At 53.3% G+C, this 27,942-nt stretch overlaps 1 protein-coding gene across 1 annotated transcript in view; it reads left to right on the top strand.

The window, feature by feature from the left end:
- CLIP2 (CAP-Gly domain containing linker protein 2) overlaps window positions 1-27,942 on the top strand; it is a 53,357-nt gene that overhangs the window by 6,833 nt on the left and 18,582 nt on the right. The window contains exons 2-8 of the mRNA XM_052663698.1: window positions 10,762-11,312; window positions 14,949-15,073; window positions 16,542-16,755; window positions 17,793-17,990; window positions 19,121-19,224; window positions 21,425-21,485; window positions 26,626-26,730. Coding sequence (XP_052519658.1) covers window positions 10,762-11,312; window positions 14,949-15,073; window positions 16,542-16,755; window positions 17,793-17,990; window positions 19,121-19,224; window positions 21,425-21,485; window positions 26,626-26,730 — 1,358 coding nt within the window. The remainder of the gene's footprint in view (window positions 1-10,761; window positions 11,313-14,948; window positions 15,074-16,541; window positions 16,756-17,792; window positions 17,991-19,120; window positions 19,225-21,424; window positions 21,486-26,625; window positions 26,731-27,942) is intronic.

The raw sequence follows: 27,942 nt of genomic DNA on the forward strand, positions 1-27,942 counted from the left end.
GGTCAGAGTGACCAGGTACTGCCTGGGACAGCCCTGGCTTATGCTTGCAGTCTCGGCATGATACTGCATGCATAGCGCTGGCTTTCTCTCCACAGTGTCTGGCTTTGGATGATAAATCATGTAGTCACCTTACCACTGCCCCTCCTAAGTCATCACACTGCTCATTTGCACATTGAAGGCTCTGACAAGTCCTGCAGCAGAGTCACCTTAACTTTGCTTTAGCCCCTGCTTCTCAAGTTTGTTTGATTTTGAGATTAAGGTTTTGTTTTCATGAGACCTATAAACACTGTGTGGAACTACGTTCTATGGAATATTTATGTATGTGTTAAGTTGCTTTAGTCATGTCTGACTCTTTGGGACCCCATGGACCATAGCCTGCCGGGGATTCTGTCTAGGGATTCGGTCCGTGGGATTCTTCAGGCAAGCATACTGGAGTGAATTGCCATGCCTTCCTCCAGGGGTTTTTCCCAACCCAGGGATCGAACCTGCATCCTTTCTATGTCTCTTGTGTTGACAGGTGGGCTCTTTACAACTAGAACTACCTGGGAAGCCCCATGGGTCATTCACAGACATGCTTTATCCCCTTTGGCCTTCATGGGCAGAGGGCTGGTTTCATCATGCCCCTTGGTTCATGTCATATTGCCACTGTGGGTCCCTCCAAGGCCTCTCAATTTTTTTTAAGTTGATTTCTTTTTATCCTGTTCCCTGTTCCCATTTCCCCCACACCTAGATATTCATGCCCATGTACTTTGCCTTGGGACCCTCTTGAACCCTTTTAACCAAATATCACATCATCAACACTTCCCCTTGTCACTTGAAAGAAAAAGTTTTTTTAAAATTATTTTTAAAGAGGACTTTATAATCTGCAAGACTTGATCATAATTTATATAACTGCTTACTATTTGGGGGGTTTTGTTTTGTGAATGACAAGACACTGAGTCAGTTTTTTTCTTTCTAAATGATTTCCTTGTGGAATTGGCCACAGATGACATTCCCTATTTTATTATTTTCTTTCTCAAATATTCTGTTTTATTTTTTATTGCACATTATTCACTTTATTACACAAGTAATGTGGGCTTCTCATCAAAGCCAAAGGTTAACATAAAAAGTGATCCCCAAATCTAGAGTTAAGTGAATCAGGGGGAATGAGGATGTGGTGGGTTTGCCTTCAGGGAGCTTGCTCTGATGGCTGTGGGAGAGGGCCTGAAGCTAGGGGCTGGAGACTGGAGGCTGGGAAACCCTTTTGGAAGCTTCTTTGCTGGGCAAGGTGTGAAATCTCAAGGACTTGAAGGTCTCAGAAGGGGTCTCTGAGACCTTTGAGGGCGGTATGGATTTAGGAGTTATTTCTTCTGTGAAATTTCCAGGTCTTGGTGAATAACTGTATTGGGAGTGGAGAGGTGGGGGGAAAGGGGAGGAGCAATGAGGGTTCGTGGCCTGAGAAAATGGGTGGGTGGGGGCACTCCTGAGATAGGGAGGACAGAGGTGGGGTCACTATGGCTCAGAATGTCAAGTGTGAAGTCCTGGAGGACATCCAGGAGGAGGCAACTGCTGGAAGGGCATGTCTGGCAGCCAGAGAGGGGATCTGGACAGGGGAGAACAACTGAGGTCCAACTTCATTCTCCATCTTTTTTTTTCCCCATTCTCCATCTTTTTATATCGCTTGGATCTTTTTTAAAAATTTTATTTATTTTTAATCGGAAAATAATTGCTTTACTGTATTGTGTTGGCGTGCTGCAGTCCATGGGGTCACAAAGAGTCGGACGCGACTAAGCGACTGAACTAGACTGATTGTGTTGGTCTCTGCCATGCGTTAACACGAGTCAGCCACAGGCATACGCTTGTTCCCTTCCTCCTGAATCTCCCTCCCACCCCATCCTCTAGGTTGTCGCAGAGCACCAGGTTTGAGCTCCCTGTGTCATGGAGAAAATTCCTATGAGTCATCTATTTTACATGTGGTAATGTGCATGCTTCAGTGCGACTCTCTCAACTCGTCCCACCTCTCCTTCCCCTGCTGTGTCCACATCGCTTGGATCTTTTACGAGGAGAATTTATTAAAGTCTTTTTTAAACAGGCAGAAACATGGCAGCATATAAACAGCAGCTAAAGGCGCAGGAGAGGGTTAGATTACAGGGGAGCACCATGCCCAGCAGGGTTCCCAGGTACCGACCACAGAAGAGGAGTGTTTTCCTGCCTCTCGCGTCCTGCCCACCCGCTCCCAGCACTGGAGACAGGCCAGGGGCTTTGTCCTTCTCTGGCTCCTCTTCCTGTCTCTCATTCACAGGGGCTAGAGAATTTAGATGGGTCTCAGATGGGCCACTTGCCAGGGTGTGGGCTGGGACATGGCCAGTGGTGTTGCTGGCGCTGGCCCAGGCTGGCTCATGAGAACCAATTGTGAAATTGTCAGGAATTTTGCAAGCCAGATTCACAGCCCTTATTTAAACAATCAGATTGTGTGTGAACTTAAAATTAAGCACATTCCATTAAAAACTAAGGTAATAAATATTCCGGAGAAGGCAATGGCACCCTACTCCAGTACTCTTGCCTGGAAAATCCCATGGATGGAGGAGCCTGGTGGGCCGCAGTCCATGGTGTCGCTAAGAGTCGGACACGACTGAGCGACTTCACTTTCCCTTTTCACTTTCATGCATTGGAGAAGGAAATGGCAACCCACTCCAGTGTTCTTGCCTGGAGAATCCCAGGGATGGGGGAGCCTGGTGGGCTGCTGTCTGTGGGGTCGCACAGAGTCAGACACGACTGAAGCGACTTAGCAGCAATAAATATTCAAAACTTATGACTTCTAGTAGTACTCCTAGTAGCATTTATACCACTAATTTATACCACTAATACTACTATTGTTTTATTGGTAAAATACTACTGTTTACTCCTAGTAAGATTTTTAGCATCTATGTTTTTGAGGTTGCATGCATGCTTAGTCACTTCAGTACGTCTGACTTTTTGCCACCCCATGGACTGTAGCCTGCCAGCCTCCTCTGTCTATGGTATTTTCCCAGCAAGAATAGTAGAGTGAGTTGCCAGCCCTCCTCCAAGGGATCTTCTTGATCCAGAGATCGAACTCACATTTTCTGCATCTCCTGTATTGTAGGCAAATTGTTTACTGCTGAGCCAGCGGGGAAGCCCGTTTTTGAGGTTGTTTATTCTATACTGGGGAGAAGGCAATGGCACCCCACTCCAGTACTCTTGCCTGGAAAATCCCATGGACGGAGAAGCCTGATAGGGCTGCAGTCCATGGGGTTGCTAAGAGTCAGACACGACTGAGCATCTTCACTTTCACTTTTCACTTTCTTGCATTGGAGAAGGAAATGGCAACCCATTCCAGTGTTCTTGCCTGGAGAATCCCAGGGACGGGAGAGCCTGGTGGGCCGCCGTCTCTGGGGTCGCACAGAGTCAGACACGACTGAAGCGACTTAGCAGCAGCAGCAGCAGCACTCTATATTGGAAGTACTATATATAATCTCTTCCCAACTCTCTGTTCAATGGCATCATGCTGGCATCTTGAGATGGACCACGGGGGCAGAATTTACACTATGGGAATTGGCATAGGCTAAAAATCAGGGTTATTATTATTATTATTGGGCTGGCCAAGAAGTTCATTTGTTTTTTTCTGTAGCATCTTACGGAAACACCAGGATGAACTTTTTGGCCAACCCAATATTACTATTATTTTCTCTTGGAGAGTCAGTTAAGCCTTTCCCAGCACACCACTGGCCAGAATATCGGTGGAAAGAGATAGATGGAGACCATGCCATTGGAGAGGACCACTGGGGTCGGGCTAGAGTGGTGGAGGCAGAGGGGACCCAGTCCTGTCATGGGAGCAGGGAGCCTTGAGAGTGGCGTGGACAGCGGGGCTGGGCACCACAAGGCCGGGAAGGGTCTCCTGCAGTGAATGAGGAGGATAGGGCATCCTTGCAGAAGTTTCCAGAGCCAGGGGGTGAGGGTGAGGGTCAGGAGCTGAGGGTCAGTGAGGGGTGAGGAAGCAAGAGTCCTAACGGGGGATGGAACCACTGCCTTCTAGATGCTGCTGGATGGAAAAACACACACTGCAACAAGAGCAGAGGACTGTAGCCCGCCAGCCTCCTCTGTCTATGAGTAATAAGTATTTAACTACACCCTGGCTGGTGTTCTGGACTTTTAAGTACGGTGTGTACACACACACACGTACGTGCACTGGACAAAGCCTAGAAAAACAAAGCCCCCGATGTTAACTGTGATTATGTTTATATGATGGAACCCTAGGTCCTTTTTTAAAAATCAGTAACTATTACATGTTTAAAATTTTTTCTGCAGTGTACCTGAGTGATCCATGTAATAAACGTTTACATAGAGAGAGAAAAGCTTGTTCTGGGAAGGAGAACGGGCGACAGCAGGAGGGGGTGAGCTGAAGGAAGGTGTTTTGTGGGCCAGGAGGCTGTGCATGCCGCACGTGGGCTCTGTCCTCTGTCGGAGGGCCGGTGTGGGGAGAGGAGAGAGGTGGCGGGGAGGTGGGTCCCAGGGAAGACCAAAGAGGGATGGAGGTTTGCTTCTAAAAGGAGAAGGAGGTTCTCAGCTTTCCTCTGAAAACACAGGGGAAATGGGAAGGGCTCAGGGAAGTCCAAAGGCGGGAGGGAGACCAGGTGAACCAGAAGGTGCCTGGAGTGAGCCTCAGATTCCTGGACTGACTCCCTGCAGCCCAGGAAGTGAATATTCCATGCACCCAGCACGGAGCCGGGTGGATCCCAGTTCTGTGTGGGCTATGCAGAGTGGCTGGCACTCAGGGCCTGCTGTAGGATCCTGGCCTGGGTGTGAGAGTGGAAGCACAGCACGTTATGAGCTTCCATTTAAGTCTGGAAGACAGACATACACTTTCTGAAGATGGGATAGATCTCTAGAAGAATGAAGCAGGTAAAGAGTGCTGCAGGCAAGTGGGCTTTTAGGTGAAGCAGTCACGGAAGGCTTATCGGGGGAGGTAAGGGAATGAACAGGTGACTGTCGGGGCAGAGGTTCAGGGAGGTGCTTCCACCCCCATTCACAGTGAGCCTCTCTCCCCAACCCCAGGCCCCTATGTCCTTCGTGCCTTCTTGCCAGGCAGGAGGTCTGGCAGTGCCAGACACTGAGAGCCAGGCCCTGAGTTGTAGCTGAGGTACTGGTGTTCCCCACTCCTCTGGCTGAGCTGGCATTTGACTGGGTGCTCAGCGAATGGGGTACCTGGTGGCTGAGATTCAGCAGGTGTGAAAAATGCCTGTGCCCATTGGACCATAAAGAAGGCTGAGTGCTGAAAAGTTGGTGCTCTCGAACTGTGGTGCTGGAGAAGGCTCTTGAGGGTCCCTTGGACAGCAAGGAGATCCAACCAGTCTATCCTAAAGAAATCAACCTTGAATTCGCTGGAAGGACTGATGCTGAAGCTGAAGCTCCAATACTTTGGCCATCTGATGGGAAGAGCCGACTCATTGGAAAAGACCCTGGTGCTGAGAAAGGTTGAGGGCAGGAGGAGAAGGGAGTGACAGAGGATGAGATGGTTGGATAGCATCATCAACTCAACGGACATGAGTTTGAGCAAGCTCCGGGAGACAGTGAAGGACAGGAAAGCCTGGTGTGCTGCAGTCCATGGGGTTGCAGAGTTGGACACGACTGAGCAACTGGACAACAGCAATGGCTGCCTGGGGAAGGTGGGACCAAAGACTCGCCGAAAAAGGCGAGGATGCACTCTCATCCGGGCAACCCCTCCCCCACCTTGGACCAGACCACCAGCTGCTGTCCCTCCACATCACATGCTTTAGCCCTTTTCATCAAAGTTCTACTTTGAACTTGAAACCAGCAGTCAGTTCCTTTGTGCCTGCTGTCTGGGGAAGGATCAGCTGCTAGTGTGAGGTTTAGGTCTGTCGCTGCTCTTTGCTTTCTTGGGGCTTTGCTGCTGGTCCCTGAGGGAATTAAGAGGGCAGGGAGGCCCAGGCCCTGCCTTCAAGGAGCCTCCAGAACCGCCCCAGAGGCTCAGCCCATCAGGCAGGTCTTTGACGACACGCCGGCTCCTCTGGGAGAAGAGGTGAGGCTCGAATGTCCATGCTTCCCAGAACCCTAGCAATTTCTGACCTCACCCTTCATAGTCCCCTGGGGAAACCAAGGCCCACACCTGAGAAGGGGCTTGGTCAGGCCCAGCCAGCGTGTGACGGATGGCTCCCTGGAGGGAAGGGGGCTCTTTGGGGTTGCCATGCCTTCCCCAGCTCAGGCGGCTGCCAGCTGCCCCGGGGTGAGTGGAGGATTTGATGAAGGTTTGTGCCTGACAGCCTGGGCCACCAAAGAGGAAAAATGCAGCGGAACACCCAAGTGCGGCTGCCCGGCTCCTGGCCTGGATTTTAGCAGCTGTTGAAACAACTGGTCCCTGGGCCTGTGACCCCTGGAAGGGGTGGGGTTGAGGAAGAATGGAGATTACCTGGGGGTCTGCGTGGGCTGGGACAGCTGGGAGGACAGCTGAGTAGGCAGCTTCTGGCCAAGAATAGCCACCCTGGGTGCCCCTCGACCGGGGGTCCCTGTTGTGTTCTTAGCACAGACGACAGGTAGGCTCTCACCTGGGCCATGGCTGGTCAGTTAAGCAGACATCACAGAGCCCCTCTGCTCCAGGAAGTGTTCTGGAAGCGGAGATGGGAAAGGCACGGATGCTTGCTGAGCCCCTGTGGGGCCTGCCTTACCAGAAGGCTCTGAGCCGGACCAGCTGGGCCTGGCTCTGGCCTGGGTTGCTGTTCAATCACTGTCGTGTCTTACTCGTTGCGACCCCGAGGACTGCAGCCCGCCAGGCTTCCCTGTCTTTCACTCTCTCCCAGAGTTTGTTCAAACGCACGTCCAGTAAGTTGATGATGTCATCCAACCATCTCATCTTCTGTCACCTCCTTCTCCTGCCTTCAGTTTTTCCCAGCATCAGGGTCTTTTCCAGTGAGTCAGCTCTTCCCATCAGGTGGCCAAAATATTGGACCTTCAGCTTCAGCATCAGTCCTTCCAAAGAATGTTCAAGGTTGATTTCCTTTAGGATGGACTGGTTTGACCTCCTTGCTGTCCAAGGGACTCTCAAGGGTCTTCTCCAGCATCACAGTTTGAAAGCATCAGTTCTTTGGTGCTCAGCCTTCTTTACGGTCTAGCTCTCACATCCATACATGACTACTGGAAAAACCATCGCTTTGACTAGGTGAACCTTTGTCGGCAAAGTGATGTCTCTGCTTTTTAATACGCCGGCCTGGGTAACTCTGGGCAAGTTTTGTAAACTCCATTTCCTAATCTGCAAGATAAGAATATTAAAAGCACCCAGTCCATCAAGGGCATGGGGTCAGTCAGCACTCCATGAATGGTAGCTGCTGTTTTAATGATGATAACCTTGACCTCTCATTAGCATGACCCATGGGCTACTTGGGCAGTGCTATGCAGACCTGGGGTTGGAGCTCCATCTGATTTCTGGCTTCCTCCCGCTATGACTGCTTTTTGAGGGAGGCAGCTTTTTTTTTTTTTTCCTAAGGAAGGGACCCACCTGACCTTGCGGGGTTCCCAGTCCCCATACGGGTGTGATCCCAGCAGAAGTTCCTGGTAACAGGATGGTCCTAGATGAGAACTGGGGACCCAGAGCGGCCTAGGCGTGGGGAACAGTAGGATGAAGTCGGCTGCTCCAGAGGGTGGGGTGAGGCAGAGCGCTTGGTCCAAGGTCACCAGAATCTCCCTGGAAGCCCTTCTTCTGCCCCCTGGGCCTTTTGTGATTTTAATTTTTTTCTAATCCTTTCTTTTGAGTATTAGTCATTCTTATCGCAATAAGAATGGTCGGCACTTGTTCACTGGTGTGGCCCAGGCACCCTTCCTAAGGCTTTCTGTGCTTCACGGCTCAGCAGCCCTGTGATGGGACCGGGCGAGGAGACTGAGGTGGGGCTCGAGAGTCTGCTTCCTTAGCCATCACGGCCTCTACCTCTGGGGATCTCAGGGCTGGGAGAGAAGAACCTTGGGGACCCACCCACCCAGGGTCCCATAAGAAAAGGACACATCCCTCTCCAGGAAGGAGTACAAGATGAGACTGTTCCCTGTTCGAAGGCAACTGTAGGGTTTGGCCAGAATCTAGGAAATGGGTCCATGCAGGGAAGTCCAAGATTAGGGTGGTTGTAGTTTGGGGCTTGGCGTGGTGAGTGTTTTGTACACATTTGTTGCATGAATGGAAGTGCCCTGCACCAAGAGCCAGAGGCCTTTGGTTGGAGCTTGGCTCTGCTGCCTCTTGCCTGAGTCCCTAGATAAAACAACTGATGTCTCTGAGCCTCAGTTTCCTCATCTGTAAAACGGGATCACAAAATCACTTCACACAGTTAACCGTGAGGGTCATATGAGCTATTGTACGTCTGCCTCTTAGCACAGAGCATCAGTTCATGGGTACAGTCACTGTGGTTGTTAATCAAGTTCAGTAGCAAAGCTCACAGATTTCCCAGGAGCCCAGCTCACAGTTGAGAGGGAGCCCCTTGCCCCTCAGTTAAGAGCCCCATTCTGGCTGTCTAGGCCCCGAGTGGTCACATGCTTTCCCACCACTACTAGTGCCCCAGAGGGATACCTGCCTGCTGGGCCTCGTATGTGCATCCTGCCTCGGAGTTTGTGACTTCCTCATCCTCCAGGAGCTCTGTCCTTCCAGCCTTGAGATAGCATGTAGCCAGGCCTATGGCCCTGGCCTCCTTGACCTTGGGTACCTGCAGGATGCTGGCGGAGCTGCTGCCCCTGTGACCCCTGTACTGGCTGCCTGTGGAGAGAACCAGAAACACAAGCATCTCTGATAGGGACATGGCAGTGTCTGCTTGCCTTATGTCCCCGTCTCTGTTTGACACGCGCATCAGCCTCTGGAGTAGAAGAGAAAAAGGATGAGTCCTTCCCGGCCTGATACTTTGTCTGGCAGGACGGAGGAGCAACCTCCAAACCTTGAGGTTTAAATGGGCAGACTTTCCAAACACCCACTTGCACACGGGGCCCTGCATGCAACCCAGGAGCCAGACATGCACAAAGCATGGTGGGTTTGAGCTCTGCTCTGTCCTTTTGTGAGTGACCAAGCCTGCCAATGCAGGAGACATGAAATGCAGGTTCCATCCCTGGGTTGGGAAGATCCCCTGGAGGAGGGTATGGCAACCCACTCCAGTATTCCTGCCTGGAGAATCCCATGGTCAGAGAAGCCTGGTAGGCTACAGTCCATAGGGTCATAAGGAGTCGGACACAACTGAAGTGACTTGGCATGCACGCACACATATACAAGCAGGTTATCCCCGTTCTATTTTCCTGTGTTTACAGCACATCTGAGCCCAGGCCTGGGAGTCAGGCCCCCCAGAGAGGGTTTTTGTCCCCATTTCTGCTGTGTGGCCTTGGGCAAGGCCCATGCCTGAGCCTCAGGTCATTCTCTCTATAAAGAAGGGCAAAATCAGGGGACCCAGTTCAGGCCACAGAGCCTGAAGTTCAGTCCAGGAATGAGGTTAAGTGCTTACTTCCACCTCCCACACTCCTCACCCCCTCTTTTCCTGGTCTGTGCACCCTGAGGCTTGGGCTGCAGCTTGGCGGTGGGGGAGGAGGGGAAGATACCAGGAGTGGAGTAAGAGGGTTTACTGGCTCCTTCCTTGTCCTGAGATGTCTGTGGCTAGCTACCCAGGAATAGTTGGGAGCCCAGAACTGTCTGGGGAGGAAAGTGGGGAGCACAGAGATCCCCCTGACAAGATCTGAGTCCTACATGGGGCCATGGGTGGTCTCAGATTAACAGCTGAGGGCCTGAGCCCACCAGGGTGAGGAAGTATCAGCTTGTAACCCTCCATAATGGGTTCATTCTGCCCTCAGTTGTGATTAACCCCCAAGCAGTGAAAAGTCTTTTTTTTTGAATTTTCTAAAATTTTAAATTTTTGAAATATTTTTTATGTGGGCCATTTTTAAAGTCTTTATTGAATTTGTGGCAATATTGCTGCTCTTGTATTTTATGTTTTGGTTTTTTGACCATGGGGCTTATAGGATCTTAGGACTTCCCAGGTGGCCCTAGTGGTAAAAAACCTGCCTGCCAAAGCAGGAGATGTGAGATGTGGGTTTGATCACTCGGTCGGGTAGATCCCCTGGAGGAGGGCACGGACAACCCACTCCGGTATTTTTGCCTGGAGAAGCCCGTGGACAAGGAGCCTGGCAGGCTACAGTCCTTGGGGTCACAAAGAATTGGAAATAGCTGAAGCGACTTAGCACACAGGAGACCTTAGCTCTCTGCCCAGAGACAGAACCCGCACCTCCTGCATTGGAAGGCGGAGTCTTAACCACTGGGCCACCAGAAGTCCTCTGTAACTTTTTTGGGGGGAACAGGGTGGGCGCGGGGGGCGGGGTGAGGCGGTGGACCACACCATGGGGCTTGCAGGATCTCAATTTCCTCACCAGAGATTGAACCTGGGCCCTGTCAGTGAAAGGCCATAATCCTAACCACTGGGACACCAGGGAACTCCCTATAACTCTATTTATTTACTTATTTAGTTTGGGTGGAAAGCTTTCTGAGGAGCCACTGTCCCGAGCATTCCATCCCTAGAATCTTCCAGAGGGGTTGGCAGAGTAGGGGATACCCACATGGCCCAGGAGCCATGAGACCCGTCCTAAGCCCCACTCCCCGCCCCATCTGCCTCAGTTTCCCCATCCATCAGCCGGCACCGGCCCCCTCCCAGCCAGACCGCGCTCTGTGGGGGCGCCGAGGTCCAGCCCACCACCCTCTCCCCGACCCGAGCCCTAACCGCCACTTCTGTCCTGTCCCCACAGGCTCCCCCCTGCACAAGCAGGCTTCGGGCCCCCCGGCCGCGGCCCCCGCCGCCCCCGAGAAGCCTGGCGCCAAGGCAGCCGAGGTGGGCGACGAGTTCGCCGGGGACTTCGTGGTGGGCGAGCGCGTGTGGGTGAACGGCGTGAAGCCGGGCGTGGTGCAGTACCTGGGGGAGACGCAGTTCGCGCCCGGCCAGTGGGCGGGCGTGGTGCTGGACGAGCCGGTGGGCAAGAACGACGGCGCGGTGGGCGGCGTGCGCTACTTCGAGTGCCCGGCCCTGCAGGGCATCTTCACGCGGCCCTCCAAGCTCACGCGGCAGCCCGCCGCCGAGGGCTCGGGCAGCGACGCCCACTCGGTCGAGTCGCTGACCGCCCAGAACCTGTCGCTGCACTCGGGCACCGCCACGCCGCCGCTCACCAGCCGCGTCATCCCCCTGCGGGAGAGCGTCCTCAACAGCTCGGTCAAGACCGGCAACGAGTCGGGCTCCAACCTCTCGGACAGCGGCTCCGTGAAACGCGGCGACAAGGACCTGCGCCTGGGAGACCGCGTGCTGGTGAGTCCCTGCCCCCGCCCCCACCCCACGTGGGCGAGCTGGATTCCCCACCCTGGGCAGGGACGGGGACCCACGGGGCTCAGGTGGGTTCAGGCTGGGGCACCCACACCTGGTCAGAACCACAGAGGGACCAGCGAGACAAGAGAAGTGGGGGGCCCTGGAGACTGTTGCTGTGTGACCCTGGGCAAGTGTCTTAACCTTTCTGGGCCGGTAGTTAGTTTTTTAAGGAGCCTCCATACTCTTCTCCATAATGGTTGTACAATTTACATTCTGTGGATTGTCTTTTCATTTTGTTTATGGTTTCCTTTGCTGTGCAAAAGCTTGTAAGTTTAATTAGATCCCATTTGTTTATTTTTGTTTTTGTTTCTGTTGTTCTAGAAGGTGGATCAAAAACGATCTTGCTGTGATTTATGTCAAAAAGTGTTCTGCCTGTGTTTTCCTTTAAGAGTTTTATAGTGTCCAACCATACATTAGTAATCCAATTTGAGTTTATCTTTGTGTATGGTGTTAGGGAGTGTTCTAATTTCATTCTTTTACATGTAGCTGTTCAGTTTTCCCAGCACCACTTATTGAAGAGACTGCCCTCTCTCCACTGTGTATTCTTGCTTCCTTTATCATAGATTAGATGACCACAGATGCGTGGGTTTATCTCCGGGCTTTCTATCTTGTTCTATTGATCTATATTTCTGTTTTGTGCCAGTACCGTATCGTCTAGATTAGTGTAACTTTGTCATAGTCTGAAGTCAGGGAACCTGATTCCTCCAGCTTCGTTTTTCTTTCTCAGGATTGCTTTGGCTATTCGAGGTCTTTGGGGAACACAGAGAATTTCTGGGCAGTGAAACTATTCTGTATGATACTGTAATGGTGGGTACGTGTCATATATTTCTTGGGAATTCCCGGGCAATCCAGTGATTGGGACGTCACTCTTTCACTGCCAAGGGCCCAGGCTTGATCCCTGGTTGGAGAACTAAGATCCTGCAAGCCTCATGACATGGTCCAAAAAGAAATATATATATATATAAAGATCATCCCATAATTATAAAAGTATCTGCCTCAGGCGGCTTCTGAGAGAAACACTGATTGCTTTCTGCTTTCCCTGCAGCTACCTGTAGACCTGGTTGCCCTGGGTTTCCAGCTCTATGGCTACCATCTTTTCTCCTGTTCTCTTTGTCTTTGGAGCTTAATACCTCAAAGAAAAGTCCCTTCACTGTCTTTCTAGTGCAAATTGAAGGAAGGGTGAAAATAAATGTGTGTATTTATCTACCACGTTTGTGTTAGTCGCCCAGTTGTGTCTGGGTGTTATGCGGCCCCACAGACTGTAGTTTGCCAGGCTGCTCTGTCCATGGAATTCTCCAGGCAAGAATGGTGGAGTGGGTAGGCATTCCCTTCTCCAGGGGATCTTCCTGACCCGAGGATCAAACCTGGGACTTCCTGCGTTGCAGGCAGATTCTTTGCCGTCTGAGCCACCAGGGAAGCCCCTACCATATTTATGTGAACCAAAACAGGACTTTCTAAAGGTTACCCTCTCTGACACCCCTAACTAAGTATGCCTCAGGTGTGTGCCCTCAAAGGAACCAGCTCCATGATTAAAACTCACTTCATTCGCACCATTTCTTAAGGACCAGCTCTGCACCAGACACACTGAGGATGTGAATTCTAAACTTCTTAACTCAGTAGTTCTCTGGTGGCCTAATGGGTAAGATTTGGTGCTTTCACTGGCTTGGCCCAGTTTCAACCCCTGGTCAAGGAACTAAGGTCCTGCAAATTTTTTTTTTCAGATAGGCAAAGGCTCATATATTTTATTTCCTCTTACACCTCTTCTTAGAAAGCAGTGGAAGGCTCTACCAAAATAAGTGCATAAACCAAGAAAAAAAGAAGAGATTGCATCCAAGAAATGGGAAATCCAGCCTAGGAGGGAAGAAGAGGGACTCCTCAGGGCGATGGTGACAGGTGGCCTTGGAGTGGTGGCCACCCAGCAGAGGGACTCCCAGCTCCAGGAGAGTCTTCTCCAGAAAGAACCTGATAGAGTTCTCAATGCCTCTGCACGTCTTGGCAGGAGATTTTAGAGGACTGAGAGTTTGGGGTTAACCTACTGTGAAAACCTAACAAACAATCATAGAAGACAGTTGTTATCTGTAGGGAAACTTGGTCATGGGAAGGAAAAGTTTCTGTATCCACCCATCCATGTCTGTGACTAGTGTTTACCTAAGTCCCAGCACTGTCAGCCTGGAGTCTGATCAAAATGAAGCTGTTGATGTGTGGGAAGAGTGGAGAGCCAGTAGGGGTGGGTTCAGCCTCCCCTTCCTTGATGGGAAGTCAATGGATTTCACCCCAAACTGAACAACTGACAAGTAGCAACGTAAGCATGTCAACTAGAAATATGCCGTCAACACCAAAAACTTCATCATACAGAGTTAAAGTGCTTCTGGGAGAGGTAGAGAAATTCCTGGGGCTTTTTAAGGCTTTGAAAGTATTTGACTGTGTATATGTGTGTGTTAGTCCCTCAGTCATGTCCAACTCTTTGTGACCCCATGAACTGTAGCCTACCAGGCTCCTCGGTTCATGGGATTTCCCAGGCAAGAATACTGGGGTAGGTTGCTATTTCCTTCTCCAGGGAATCTTCCCCACCCAGGGATCGAACCCAGGTCTCTCGCATTGCAGGCAGATTCTTTACCCTCTGAGCCACCAGGGAAGCCCCTTTATGTATTTATGTAAACTTAACTAAAAGTTTTTTAAACCATTTTTTACAGTAATATTCCTGATTACTGGCCTGGTCTATGAGTTTTTTTAACTGTGATAAAATACACATAATAGGCAGGTGGGATGAACTGGGAGATTGAGGTTGACATATACACTATACACTACTATGAATAAAATCGAAAACTGAGACCCTACTGTCCAGCACAGGGAACTCTACTCCGTGCTCTGTGCTGACCTACATGGGGAGGAAATCCAAAACAGAGGAGATATATGTATGTGTGTGGCTGACTCACTTTGCTGTACAGCAAAAATTAACACCACATTGAAAAGCAGCTGTACTCCAGTAAAAATTAATTTAAAAATATATATATATATACATAACATTTACCTTCGTAACCATTTCTGAGTACAATTCAGTGATGTTAAGTAACAGATTCATGTTGTTGTAGTACAACAGATCTCTTTTATCTTGTGAAACTGAAACTCATTCCCATTAAACAATAACCCCATTTCCCCTTCCACCCAGCTCCTGGCAACCCCCATTCAAGCCATTTTTTAAGGATAACATTTATTGAGCTCTTGTATGTACCAGACACTGCACAAATAGTACTTAATCCTCACCAGAGCCCTTTTGACAGATGAAGCAGGGCTAAAGCTCAGAGAGGTTAGGTAACTGGCCCAAGCTCACACAGCTTGTAAGTGGCAGCGTTTGAATACAAGTCTGTCTTTCTGACTCCAGAGCCCTTGCTCAGGACAGCCTTGGGAAGCACTGGTTATACCTGTATCCCTCCCAGCTGTCCTTGAGCTCCCTCCATCTCTCCTAAACCTTGCATACTGGAAGGGAGGGTTGGGATGAGCCTGGGCGCCTGGGTACCAGTGCCATCTCTGCTCTTCCCACTGCATCCTCTGGACCCGAGTCTCTCTGTGTGCCAACAGGTTGGCGGGACGAAGACTGGCGTGGTGCGGTATGTGGGGGAGACAGACTTTGCCAAGGGCGAGTGGTGTGGCGTGGAGCTGGACGAGCCTCTTGGGAAGAACGATGGGGCGGTGGCGGGTACCAGGTATGGTGGGCTTTCCCTGGGCAGGAGGAAGGGGGGCGTCCTCTTCTGGGATGGGTGCAGGGGACAGGGTTGGGCATCTGAGGATGCCAGTGTTGAGCATCTGGTGGCTGTGCCTGATACCATGTATAGGTGCTGCCTTAGCAGCTCATGGAAGCAGGTGGTGGGACTGTCACTCCCATTTTACAGATGAGATAACCAAGGCCAGAAGGGCATTTCTTAAGATCACGCAGAGTCACGAGCAAGTGCTAGGAGAGTCATCTGTCCCTGTGTCCCTTTCCCCATGCCACTTTGGCTAAGTGCAGTGGGAATACCAGAAAAGGAGAGGCAGTGGTCCCTGCCTTCTGGGAGAGGCCCTGGGTGACGCAGGAAATAATCAGTGCTTGGTGCTCTACAGTCAAGGTTAGGCTCACAGCTAGGTCCCAGGTTTCTCAGCATCTCTAATTAAAGGGAATTGACTGTCAGGAATTCTCGATCGAGAGGGTCTAAGGCTGTTCCTGGGCCCATTGGGGATGGGAAGGGTGATGTGATGAGTGAGCAGTGTCAGGGGTGTGGGGCTAAGGGGAGGTGGCCCACAAGCCTGTTTTTATCCCTGGGCTGGATTCTGTGCTCCAAGTGAGGCTGGGACAGCTCTGAAAGGGAAGGTCTGCTAGGCTGGGGGTCAGCCTGAACAAAGACCTGAATGCAGGAAGTGGCAGGATGGCGTGGCAGTTTCATGGTGAGCCAGAAACGGCAGGACTAGTTCCTGGTCCCATGTGGAATCCGCTGCCAGAGAGGTTTTGAGAGAAGATGCTCCAGAGTTTCCATGACAACATTGCCTTCCTGTTTTCAAGGCGAATGTTTCTCTCAACTTACTCTTGCATTCAGAATTCAGAGGAAGGTTGGTCAGCATCCCCCACCCCACCCCTAAGGTGCTTGCTTCCCGTTTCTGCTTCTCCATGCAGGGAGCTCCATGGGCAGAGAGCCTTGGCTCTGGGAGTGGTCCAGGGGCAGCTGTGAGAATAGGGCTGCAGATATGGCTGGGGGCCTCTGGTGTGTGAGTGGAGCCAAAACACTGAGGGCTTTGGAGTCCACTGGATCCACTCTCAACTTTGCCAGTTAACCAGCTGTGTGACTATGGCAGGTTGCTTAACCTCTCTGAGCCCACATCTCATTTGTGAAAAATGGATTACAATAGAGTGGTTGGGGGATTGAAATGAGCATTTATGAAAAGGGACTGGCATAGAGTAGGTGTTCATCAATTGTTATCCCCCCATTCCCCAGAAAAATGTCCAGTGGCTGTGCAGAATAGCCGACCCTCCTCACCTCTCTTCCTTTTCTGGGAGTCCTGTCTATTGGTCTTAGGGTACGGGTGATGGGTCCCCAAGGAGGAACCTCTCTCTCTTTGCTGGGCTCTGAAAAGGTGGGGAAGGCAGGCCAGGCTCCAGGCTGTGGGGCGGTAATGGCAGTGTGGTCTCTCCTGCCCCTCCAGGTACTTCCAGTGCCCACCCAAGTTTGGTCTCTTTGCACCCATCCACAAGGTGATCCGCATCGGCTTCCCGTCTACCAGCCCGGCCAAGGCCAAGAAGACCAAGCGCATGGCCATGGGTGTGTCAGCACTTACCCACAGTCCCAGCAGCTCCTCCATCAGCTCCGTCAGCTCCGTGGCCTCCTCCGTGGGCGGCCGGCCCAGCCGCAGTGGCCTGGTGAGCATGGGGGACTAGGGAGGGCTACCGTGGTGTGTATATGGAGATGTGGAGGGTTGGGCCATAGAGATTCAGGCATCCTCTGACTTGCTCTGGTTCCAGGCATCTGTCAGTTTTGAGGTTTTTTTTTTTCCCTTTAAATATTTAATAGAAGTTTCTATGAAAGAACATGGAAATTTGGTAACTTAGGCTCTTAAACTAAAATATACATTTCGGGTGCTAAGGTAGAAGTTTGGAGTTTTTGAACAAAGATGAAAGTGTAAGGATTTCTCTGGTGGACCAGTGGTTAAGAATCTGCCTGCCAATGCAGGGGACATGGGTTCAATCCTTGGTCCGGGAACTAAGATCCCACAGGTCACAGGGCAATTAAATCCGTGAGCCACAACCACTGAGCCCACAGGCCACAACTAGAGAGTAGCCCCCCACTCACCACAACTAGAGAAAGCCTGCGTGCAGCAACCAAGCGCCCATGTGCCACAACCAGCACCACCAACAAATAAATAATTTTTAAAAAGAAAGTGTACACTTCTGTAACAGAGAAATGGACCCATTTACATTTATTGTTATTTTTCTATTACTGATGTGTCACTAGTCTAAAACCCTTTCCTAGGAATTAAAGAAGGTCATACAAATGCACAGCAGGTAATACAGGTGGAGGGCAAGCAGTTTAGAAAAGCTGGTACCTCACCTGGGGTGAGGAGAGAAGGTGAGGTTGCCGTGCAGAGCTCTGTCTACACGGGCTTCCTCCTAGTCCAGGAGAAGGTGGCCCAGCCGAGGGGCACCTCCTCCCTGCCATGAGGTAGGGAGGAGCCCCAGGGGCTGTAACTTTCCTGGGAGCGGGGAGTTCCCTGGATCTCAAACGTCACAATTCCCTCCCCGTAAGTAGGCAGAGTGTCCAGGGCCCTGGGAAGGGGAGGAGCCGGACCCTAGGAGTCCAGGCACTTGGGCCCCATGGCCCCCAACCTGTGGGGTAACTGGAGGTTGTCTGGATGGAGCTCCACACCCCTGAGTCCCGCCTGCTCGGTGCCTCCCCGCAGCTCACCGAGACCTCCTCGCGCTACGCCCGCAAGATCTCGGGCACCACGGCCTTGCAGGAGGCGCTGAAGGAGAAGCAGCAGCACATAGAGCAGCTGCTGGCTGAACGGGACCTGGAGCGGGCCGAGGTGGCCAAGGCCACGAGCCACATCTGCGAGGTGGAGAAGGAGATCGCCCTGCTCAAGGCGCAGCACGAGCAGGTGGGCGGGCGGGTTGGGCGGCGGGGTCCCCAGCGGCCTCCTCGGGCCAGTCTTGTCCGTCCCTCACGCTCAGAGAGGAGAACTCGGGGTGTGCAAAAGACACTGAGATGCGGGTTACCAACCTCCCCCGTCCTCCTGGTGATTTTCCTTCCAGTGGCAGGTCCACATTCCTCCAGAACCTGGATACAGACTTCGTATCCTACTTTTTCCCACTTCCTATAGTGTGAGCAGGGCTTTCCTGGTGGCTCAGACGGTAAAGAATCCGCCTGCAATGTGGGAGACCAGGGATCGATCCCAGCCTCAGCAAGATCCCCTGGAGAAGGGAATGGCAACCCACTCCAGTATTCTTGCCTGGAGAATCCCAAGGGCAGAGGAGCCTGGCGGGCTACAGTCCGTGGAGTCTCAAAGAGTCGGACCTGACTGAAGCGACTGATACACATAGCCCGAGCATGATTTCTAGGTCATGGAAAATTCTTCCCCTTTTGAACGGCTGCATTGCCATCTATCACAGGCTGTGTCCTTACCCACGTGGCCTGTTCCCTGCTGGTGTTCACGTGGTTTTTCAGTTCCTCACTTTTTCTAAATAATTTCTAATACTAAATTTTGGGGGGGGCACAGATGTCCACATTTCAGACCGTGTTTCTGAGCAGATTCCTGGGCTGGGTTTGAGGGAAGGAAGGCGTCACCCATCACCTCGATTCTGCCGCCGTCACTTCTCTTCTTCCCTGGCGCTTGTCCTCTACCTGGGCGCTCCCTCCTGGGCCCCTGTCCCCATTTGGAGCCCGGCTCCATCTTCCCTCGGGTTCTGGAATTATTAAGGCCAAGCTCACATATGTGCTGTGATGGGGGCATTCACAAGACAGAAGGTCTTATAGGCTCTCAAGGGTGGAGGGAGAGGGCAGGTCCTGGGGGCAGGTGGGCCTGAGGTTCCCGCTGGGTGAGGCTGGCCCTCTGCCCTCATATCTAGACCCACAGTTCCTGCCTGACTGGGCTGGAGGGGGAGTAGGGGTGGCTGGGATCCCAGGCCTGCCTCCTCGCGTCTCCCCTGCCGCTCCCCATCCCTCCCCACCCCGGCTCCCCATCCCCCAGGAGGAGGCCGACCCTGTCCGGGCCCTCGGCTTGGGGCCCAGTATGTTGCAGAAGCAGAAGAAAAGCTGCAGCGGGCCCGGCTCCTGGTGGAGAGCGTGCGGAAAGAGAAGGTGGACCTGTCCAACCAGCTGGAGGAGGAGAGGCGGTGCGTGGCGCCCCGGGCCCCGTCCTGGGGGGACACTCCCAGAGCCTCGCTGAGGATGGCTCGGGACCAGAAGGCCCAAACCCCACCTCCCTGCTGTGCACTGGCTGTGTCGCCTGGGCTGGTGACACGAGTCGGGCGGGCCTCAGTCCTCCCATCTGCAAAGTGGGGTGATGACCCCCACCTCTGCAGGCTGTTGGGAGGACTTGCAAGGTAACCCCAGTGACGCGCCCGACAACAGCTCTGAGCACGTGGGAGACACCCATGTCTGTCACTGCTTTCCTTCCTGACATGGGGGTCACCATTCCTGCCCTGCCTGGCTTGTGCACCATCATGAGAACGCCCAGGGAGGGCAGTTGCGGGGGACCTCTCACTAGGGAGACGTGTACCCCACGTGCCCACGCCGTGACCCAGTTCAGCACAGGGAATCCCTGCCTCTGCTGCAGGCAGGTCCTTCCAGTGGAGCGTGCAGCCTGTGTCCTGAAGCTTCATTTCCATTTCATGTGTCAGGAAACTGAGGCTCAGAAGCAGCAGGGAAAGGCCCCTGGAAACACCTTGCACCTGGGGGTCAGCCCCCGGGCTGGGTGCTTTAGCTACACCGTCCCTCTGTCTTACTATTAACCCAGGGAGGTATTGCCCCCACCTCACAGATGAGAAAACTGAGGCTCAGAGCAGGGAAGGGACTCACCTGGGGTCACTAGTCTTGTTAGTGGTGCCCCTGGCTGTTTGTGACCTGCCATAGTGGTGAGTGGGGTTTGTGTTCCCTCTGTGTGGGGTCTCTGGGCTGACTTGGTCCTGGAACAGCTGGTGGGGTTCAGAGCCCACAAGGGCCAGGGTTTCCTTTGGTCCAGAAGCCTCTCTTTGTCTCTGAGCTGCTGACATACAGATTTCTGCAGCTTCTTCTGCTCCTTCTGTGCAGTAGGCAGCCCCCAGCCCCAGCCCCCCACCTCCCCCAACTTGGGTCTGCTCTTGGGCTTTCAGCCCAGGCATGTGCTCCAGGGGCTGTTGTTACTGTCTGACTCTGGGAGAGGAGGGCTTATTTATATCTGCCTGAGACCGACGGCAGGGCCCACACAACTGGTTCCCATGGCAACGCGCCTGATGCCAACAAACAAAAACAGATCCCTGAGACATCGTGGGAGTTGCGTTCAGGAAGTCCTGGGTACAAGGGCCAGCATTGCCCGGCACGTGCTGTGTGACCTTGGGCAGGTCACTGGCCCTTTCTGGGCCTCAGTTTCATCCTGTGTGCTGAGAGCCGTCACGAGGCCCCAGGAGCAGCCGCTTTGTGAGCTGTAACATGCCTGTGTCTCTCCCCGCTGCTCTCTTGGGGGGGTGGGGTCGGGGGGTGAGTGTACTTGAGGGAGGGCCCCACACCTGCAGCAGAGCCCTGGGGGCCCTCCACATCAGGGAGCAGCCCAAGTGGTGGGGGCTGGAACTCTGGGCCCTGATTCTGAGTGGAGGGAGTGAAGATGGGGTCAGCAGGGGAAGAAGCCCACCCTCCCTCCTTCCCCATAGACTGTTTCATACAGCCTATCTGCTCCCTGCTATGATGAAAACAGAGCTGATTCTGCTTCATTTACTATCCATTCTATCATTTATCCCCACAACCACCCTAGAGGAGAAAGGTGCTGCATTAAACACAACTATTTTGCAGGAGAAGAAAGGATTTATTACTTGCAGCAAGTAAGGAGAACACCGGGGATCTTTTCCTTAAGCAATGTCTCCTTTGCACTCCTATTTTAGAGAAGTCCATGTTCTCTGTGTAGAGCTTGGACCAGGAAGTTGGGAGGGCTGGGGGTTTCCAGGAGGCTCCGCCCCCATCAGCCATGAGGCTCTGGGACAGTACCTTCTGGGTACTCTGAATGTGGACTTGCAGCTTCTGGTGGCCTTGGCTCTCTCTGCCATTGCTGACTTGGCAAAGCCCACCCCTCTGGGTAGGGGTCACTTATGGGCTTCCCTGATGGCTCAGCAGGTAAAGAATCCACCTGCAATGCAGGAAACATGGGTTTAATGCCTGAGTCAGGAAGATTCCCTGGAGGAGGAATTGACAACCCACCCCAGGATTCTTGCCTGGAGAATCCCATGGACAGAGGAGCCTGGTGGGCTACAGTCCAGGGGGTCGCAAAGAGTCATACACGACTGAGCAGGAGAATGGACGGACCCCTCTGGGTGAAGCCTGCTCAGCCCCCTCTCCCCCCCGCAGGAAGGTGGAGGACCTGCAGTTCCGAGTGGAAGAGGAGTCCATCACCAAGGGAGACCTGGAGGTAATGGTCAAAGGCCCTCAAATTTCCCCCTAGGCTTGCACCCCAGGATCAGTCCTCAAAGGGAAAATCGTCATGAGGTCCAGGCAGCAACTCTGAGCCCTGTGGGAGGGGACCATGGGGACCGTGAGGTAGACAAACTGGGGAAGAGTCAAAGGTCATACCCTGGGAGCGTGGGGAGGGCCCCGTCACGAGAGACTCGGGCATCAGAAGTCTAATGGCTCAGCTCCAGGAGCCCCAGAGGGGCCATGCTTCCTGGGTCAGCAGCTGGGTGGGAAGGACCCAGGGAATCCACAGAGCTGGGCCTGAGGACATGGTGGCTGGGCTCCCTGTCCCTTCTTTCTTGGGCAGTAGCCCTAGAGGTGTTCCCTGGGCCCTCCGTTCATCTTGAATTCCAGCTAAAACTGGCTGGGAATAGTTTGTGCTAGAGTCACAGAATTTATAGATGGGAAAACAGGCTCAGAAAGGCAGAAGGGACTCACCCAGTCATGGCACACCTCAGCAGCCTCTGGGACCAGGACCCAGGACTCCTGACTCCCGAGTGTAGCCCATAAGGATGGCCAGTGATAGCACCTCTTCAAGTCCCACCACCTGGCTAAGGGGTCTGGGCACTAGTGGAATTTCACTCTCCCTCTTCAATCCCACCCACCCTTTCTGAGCTGAGGGATGGAGGACATTCCCTCAATTAATAAAGCACCTAAGGACCCCTGCCACCCAAGACAGACACCAGCCCTCCTCACCAAACCGCCTGGAGTCTGCAGGGCTCACTAGGCCTGCTCACAGTTGGGTGGGTACGAATGCCTTTCTGCCATGACCCTCCCTGCTCCCTGGGAGGTGACAGAAAACGTGGACTCCCGAGCCCTCAGATGAGGCAGAGGGCAGTCAGCTCAGTCGCTCTCCACATTCCAGTCCTGACCCTAACTGGTCTTGGGCAGCCGTTTCCTCTCCCTGGACCTCCATTTGCTCCTCTGTTAAATGAGGAGGTTGAACCAGGTCAGTGATTTCCCAGCTTAAGAATTCGTCACCCAGTAGGTGTGTTCAGACCCAGAACTCTGGACCCAAGTGGCCATACAGTAGGTCTGGGTGGGATCCAAGGGTTTGCATTTCTAATGAGTTGCCAGGTGATGCTGACCTGGGAACCACACTTTGGGAATCACTGCACTGGATCTTTTCTGAGCTCCGACGGGAAAGTACGGTTTCTGATTTTGTGAAAGAGCTGTATTAAAACCCCTCTGACTTCCAGCATTCAGCAAAATTGTACAAATGGCTGTCCTATCCTTGAATGACCCTTGCTGGGGAGGGATGTGTGTGATCTAGAGTCACTGATGGCTGCCCCCGTTGGGACGGGTTTTGCTGCCTGAGCTTAAAGAATGGCTACTGGGGCACAACCTGGTGTAGGAACCCCAGCCTGGCATCTGGTGTTCCAATATAAGTTTGTTGCTTAGCCAAGGGGCCAGTTATGTGGTTGACATTTGGCAAGCTCTTCTGTGGGGTGGCTGCCCTCCCGAAGGGATTGGGGGTGGAGGTCGCTCCCGGGAAAAGCACCCGTGATTGCAAAGACATCTGGTAACTGCTAACTTCAGTCATCACGGGGTGGGGGGTGAGTGGGCGGGTTACTAAAAGGCTGCAGGGAAATCTCACAGCACCGAGGGCAGACAGTTCAGAGAACTGGAAGGAGGAGCAGCATCAGAAACGGAGTCTCTTCCGCCCTCACTCGCCTCCCTCTTTTCATGACTCCTGGTCAGTCTGTCTGTCTCTCACTGTGTCTGCAGATGTCTTGACACATCTCCCTTCTGCCCTGACGTCCACCTGCCCGGCTCCGCCTAGGCTCCAGCACTTACTGCCTCCCAGCTGTCCTCTTGAGAGAATCTGATTGGTCCGAGGCTAGCCAATGGGCTGTCTTGCTTTGGATCGGGTGCCCACCCCAGATCCAATCAGCCCTGGCTGAGAGAGGAGGGGGGTGGGGCAAACGGTGACGGACAGTTAGTTCAATCCAAGGGCAGTGGAGTCCCATTGCTGCTGTTTCTGTTGTGACCATATTCATGGCAACCGGAAGGCACATGGAGCCAAGTCCCTCTCATCCCCACCCATATGAAAGTCAAAAATAAGCCCCCAGAACACCTCCTTGAGCTCCTCCTAGGACCCCTCCAGCTATGTGACCCCATTTCTCTGCTTGTCCTCCTTCCCCAACTGTGCAAGATGTCCCATGTCTCTCACCGCCTTTCTGCCCTTGACTGTCGGCCTGTCCAGGGGCTCAGTCTCGGGCTTCACTCTTGCTGAGAGCGTCCAGTCTGTGGCATTAAGTGCCCTTTATAAGCCCACGATATCCTTGGTCCCCCCCCAAACTCCGCACCAGCACACCCACAGGACATCTCCACCAGGAGGAGCAAGTGACAGGCATTTCTAGCATTTTCTGGGGCTGCAGAAGGAAAAACTCACAATTAAGCAGCGGCTCCAGACAACACACATCGATGCTCTCTCAGTGCTGGAGGTCAGAAGTCTGAAGTCGAGGTATGGGCAGGGTCAATTCCATGCCTCTCTCAACTCTGGTAGGATTGCTGGCAGCCGCTGGTGTTCCTCGGCTTGTCGCGGCATCCCTGCCTCCGTGGTCACGTGACCTTCCTCCCTGTGTGTCCCTGTGTCTCTTCATGTGACCTTAAAAGGAAGTTATCAGGCCCACCTTAACCCAGGATGACTTCATCATAACTGTTTACATGTGCAAAGACAAGGTCACCTTCTGAGGTTCTGAAGTAGACAGGAAATTTGGGGACTTATCATCCAGGGGGCTTGTGTTATTGTTCTGTTGATTAAATAGCATCTCGCTGTTATTTTTCATTGGCTTGGGAACACTCACTGTAACGGGAAGGGACGGAACTCAGAATCAGCTGTTTTTTGGGAACTGGCTGTGCAGCTTGAGGCCTGGTGGGAGATGAAAAGGGGCGATGACCTTCAGGAGCCCCTTGTGCAGTTGGGGTAACTCCCTGCCGGCTCCCCGCCATTGATTGATAACACCAGCCCTCTGTTACCTGAAGGGCGTCCCAAGGCAGAGACTTTGTGCTTTGGAGTAGGATAGACACTGTGCATGCAAGGAGAAGAGAAAAAACGGTAGGTCAAGGGCTCAGGCCAGGCTTCACCTAGCTTCCAGGATTTGGATGAGGGCAGGGACACAGGGAGTCCCCACTGCTGGAGCCTCCATCACTGCTCCGTGTTGTTGCCAGAAGTCCGTGTCTCCCCTCTGTGGAGTCAGGCAAGCTTGGTTTGGGGAAGGGCCCCGGTTCTGAAATCCAGACATCTGAGTTCTAGGCTTCACGCTGTCCCAGGTTGCTGGGTGATTCTGAGCCTGAGGTTGTCCTGCTGGCATGGCCTCGCTCTCCTGTGAGTTGGAGAGACAGCCAAGACACCGCGGGATGGGGTAGGTTCTAAAGGTGGTGTGTGAGACAAAAATTAAATCCACTCTTACACTGCCCTGAGGATAACTGTGGTGGCTGCTGCTCCTCACGCCCAGGGCAGTGTCCTTGGAGCAGAATAAAAGCCAGATTGTCCATCTCACTAAAATCTAGCCTTCAGAGGCGCTCTCCCGCCCCAGACTCCTAGGACTGAACTTAATTAAATTAACCAAGCACCTCCCATGAGTTCCCCTGTGCCGACAGGTAGACCCCAACCCAGGGAACAGGAGGCTGAGAGTTCTGAAAGTGACAGGAAGGGGGCTTTTGCGGCGGTTGGGGTACCAAATGAAGTTGACCTTGAAACTGTGAAGCTTTATCTTGCCCTTGGGACCACCGATATGGTATTTGTGATCAGGCTCTGTCTAGTGCCTGGGGTCGCAAAGAGTCGGACACGACTTAGCAACACTTTCACTTTCACTTTTTTTTTCAATTTAGTGTGGGTCCCTGGCAGGGTTGCCGTGCCCACCATCAGGGGAGAGAAGCAGGGGAGAACATGGCCCCTGCGAGGCTGGGGTTGAGTCACCATCTTTAGCCCTTAACTTTCCGAAAGAGACCAGGCATGGCTGTCTTTTAGCCCTGCGCCATGCTGCCCTCTTGAGGGAGAGAGAGAGAGACACCTTTGTTCCTTTAGGAAAATTCACAGGAGTAAGATTGGGAGCCGAAGGCCATAAGGTCTCAATAGCTCTTGATGAACTGCATGAGAGTTGCTGAGGCGATTCTCTCAGTCTGCTCTGCCACTGTCCCCCTTGCTCGTGTTGGCTGTGTATTCTTGGGTTTTACACAGCAGTGCTGTGGTGCTCAGCCTGCCTCCCCAGGACTGCCGCTCGGGTCTGCTGTCTCGTCTCCTCGTCTCTCCTTGGTGATGACAGGCTGAGCCGAAGGATGCAGCGAACCCTCTGGCTTCTCCCTGCCGAGAACGAGGGGTCCAGACCCTTCTGGATGCCCAGAGCCTTGAGCCTCCTGCTGCCCCTGCAGATCTGTCGGGGTAAAATCGAAATGCCAGCCTGGATGCCCTGAGAATGTCGGGCTTTGTTGGCGTGTGAAGCGGGTGTTGTGAAGCTGGGACAAAAGCACCCTTGTGCTTTCGGGAGACCAGGCGTCCGCGGCGGGGGGCCCCGGGGAGTAGGCATCCCTGGGGCTGGGTTCGGGGCAGGGCAATGGGAGACACAGCCCAGCCTCCATTTAGGAGCCTGCCCCGGGGAAGTCATGATGGTGTGGGTGTCTTTGAAATACTTCCTTTCAGTTGGTTCAACCTTCAGGACAGGCCTGGGGACTGGGAGTCCTGGGGTCATTTACTCATCCATCCATCCTGGGGGTTTCCTGGGCGCCGCTTTCTGTGCCTAAAGTGAGAAACGGGCTCTCGGCTTCGTGATACGAGGTGGGGAGTAGGCTGGGGCTCTTCCCCAGGAGCTGCGAGAGGAAGGGCCACGTGGGGGTGACAGAAGGGACCCGGGTGCCCGTGGTCGCCCCATCCAGTGGCTGGGCAAGGTTGCTGCAGCCTGTCCTCCACCCTTAAACAGATCGGCAGTGAGGGGCGGGCACCTCCCCAGACCTCCTCTCTTCCTTCCACCTGCTCTCCTGTCTTGCTCACAGAAGATGACCTGCTTCTCTCTCTCTTTTTTCTCTCTTCCTCCGGCTTCCTCTCGCCTGCGCTCCTCTCTCCTGTCCCCACCTCGCCACCCGCCCCGGGTGGACAGACCCAGACGCAGCTGGAGCACGCGCGCATCGGGGAGCTGGAGCAAAACCTGCTACTGGAGAAAGCGCAGGCCGAGCGGCTGCTCCGAGAACTAGCCGACAACCGGGTAACCGCCGCCGCCGCCAGCGCCTCGGCCCACCAGCACCCCTGTCAGCGTCCCCGTTTTATTATTTTCTCTCTCTCTCTGGCTGCTCTCCTCCCAGTTTTGTTGGGTTTTTGTTTTTCCCTTTTGCATCCCTTCTAGGAGGGCAGTGCCGGTTTAGCAACGTGCTTCTGTGCTCCTCCGCCGTCTGATGCTGGTTGGAGGAGGGGGAGGTCTTGGTCCTCCGGGACTTTGCGCCCCAGCTCCTGGTCCTATTGCCCCATGCCTTGCCCAGACAATGCTCTGTCATGTTCAGCAATTGGGGGCTCTTGGGAACATTCCTCCCCTTGTGTGGACGACCTGTCCACCCCTCCCTTCTCCCCAGGCTGGGGAAGGCAGAGGTAGGGGGACTGGGGATCCGAGGTCTTGAGTAAGGTGGCACGAAGGGCCAGCCTGAAGGACCTGGGGCCGACGGAGTGGTGGGACTTTGGGGGAGTGGGGGGTCCCCAGGGTGTATGATTCTCCATCAGCCCCAGGGTCTGAGTGGTTCCTACGTCAGGGGAAGCTCTGTGTGGGAGTGAAGTCGCCCCGGAGTCCCAGGGCACGGTCTGAATCCAGTCTGTAGACCCTGCTGGCCCCTCCCTGCCCACCAGGCATGCCAGGGGCCAGCCTCCTATGCAGGTCCACCTCCAAACAGCTGGCCAGCCCAGCTGCAGGGCCCCTGGTGATAGAGTTAAACATACAGCCGGCAGTGATTGACGCAAACCACTGTACACAGCGTGCGGGTGTGGGGCGGGTGACCACCGGTTTCTGCGGGTTGGCCTCTGCACACGAGTGAGTATGCCTGTGCCTGTGGGTGTCCGAAGGTGCACACAGTTCCTGTCCGCATGCTGGCTGTTGCCAGGTGACTGCGTGTGCAGTACACACATGTATACGCAGCGGCTGCTTGCAGAAACAGTTGACAGGCTGAAGCCCTCTACACTGAGGCATCTCCCTCTAGGAAGGATTCAACCCAACTTAAAAAACCAAAAACATGTTTATTGAACTAGAGGTCACCTTCGGAAGCAAATTCCTTAAGCTTATAAAAGATTTAAAACTCTCAAATATATTATTTTCGAATCCCTGACCACCGACTTGGTCAAAGTGGGATTTGGGCAGGTGGAGCCTCTGATCTCAGAGTTTTCCATTAGAAAGTGGGTCTGGGCCTTTTTTATTTATTTTTTTCTGCGTTAGGCA

This window comes from Budorcas taxicolor, chromosome 2, assembly GCF_023091745.1.
Source record: "Budorcas taxicolor isolate Tak-1 chromosome 2, Takin1.1, whole genome shotgun sequence".
Taxonomy (NCBI): Eukaryota; Metazoa; Chordata; class Mammalia; order Artiodactyla; family Bovidae; genus Budorcas; species Budorcas taxicolor.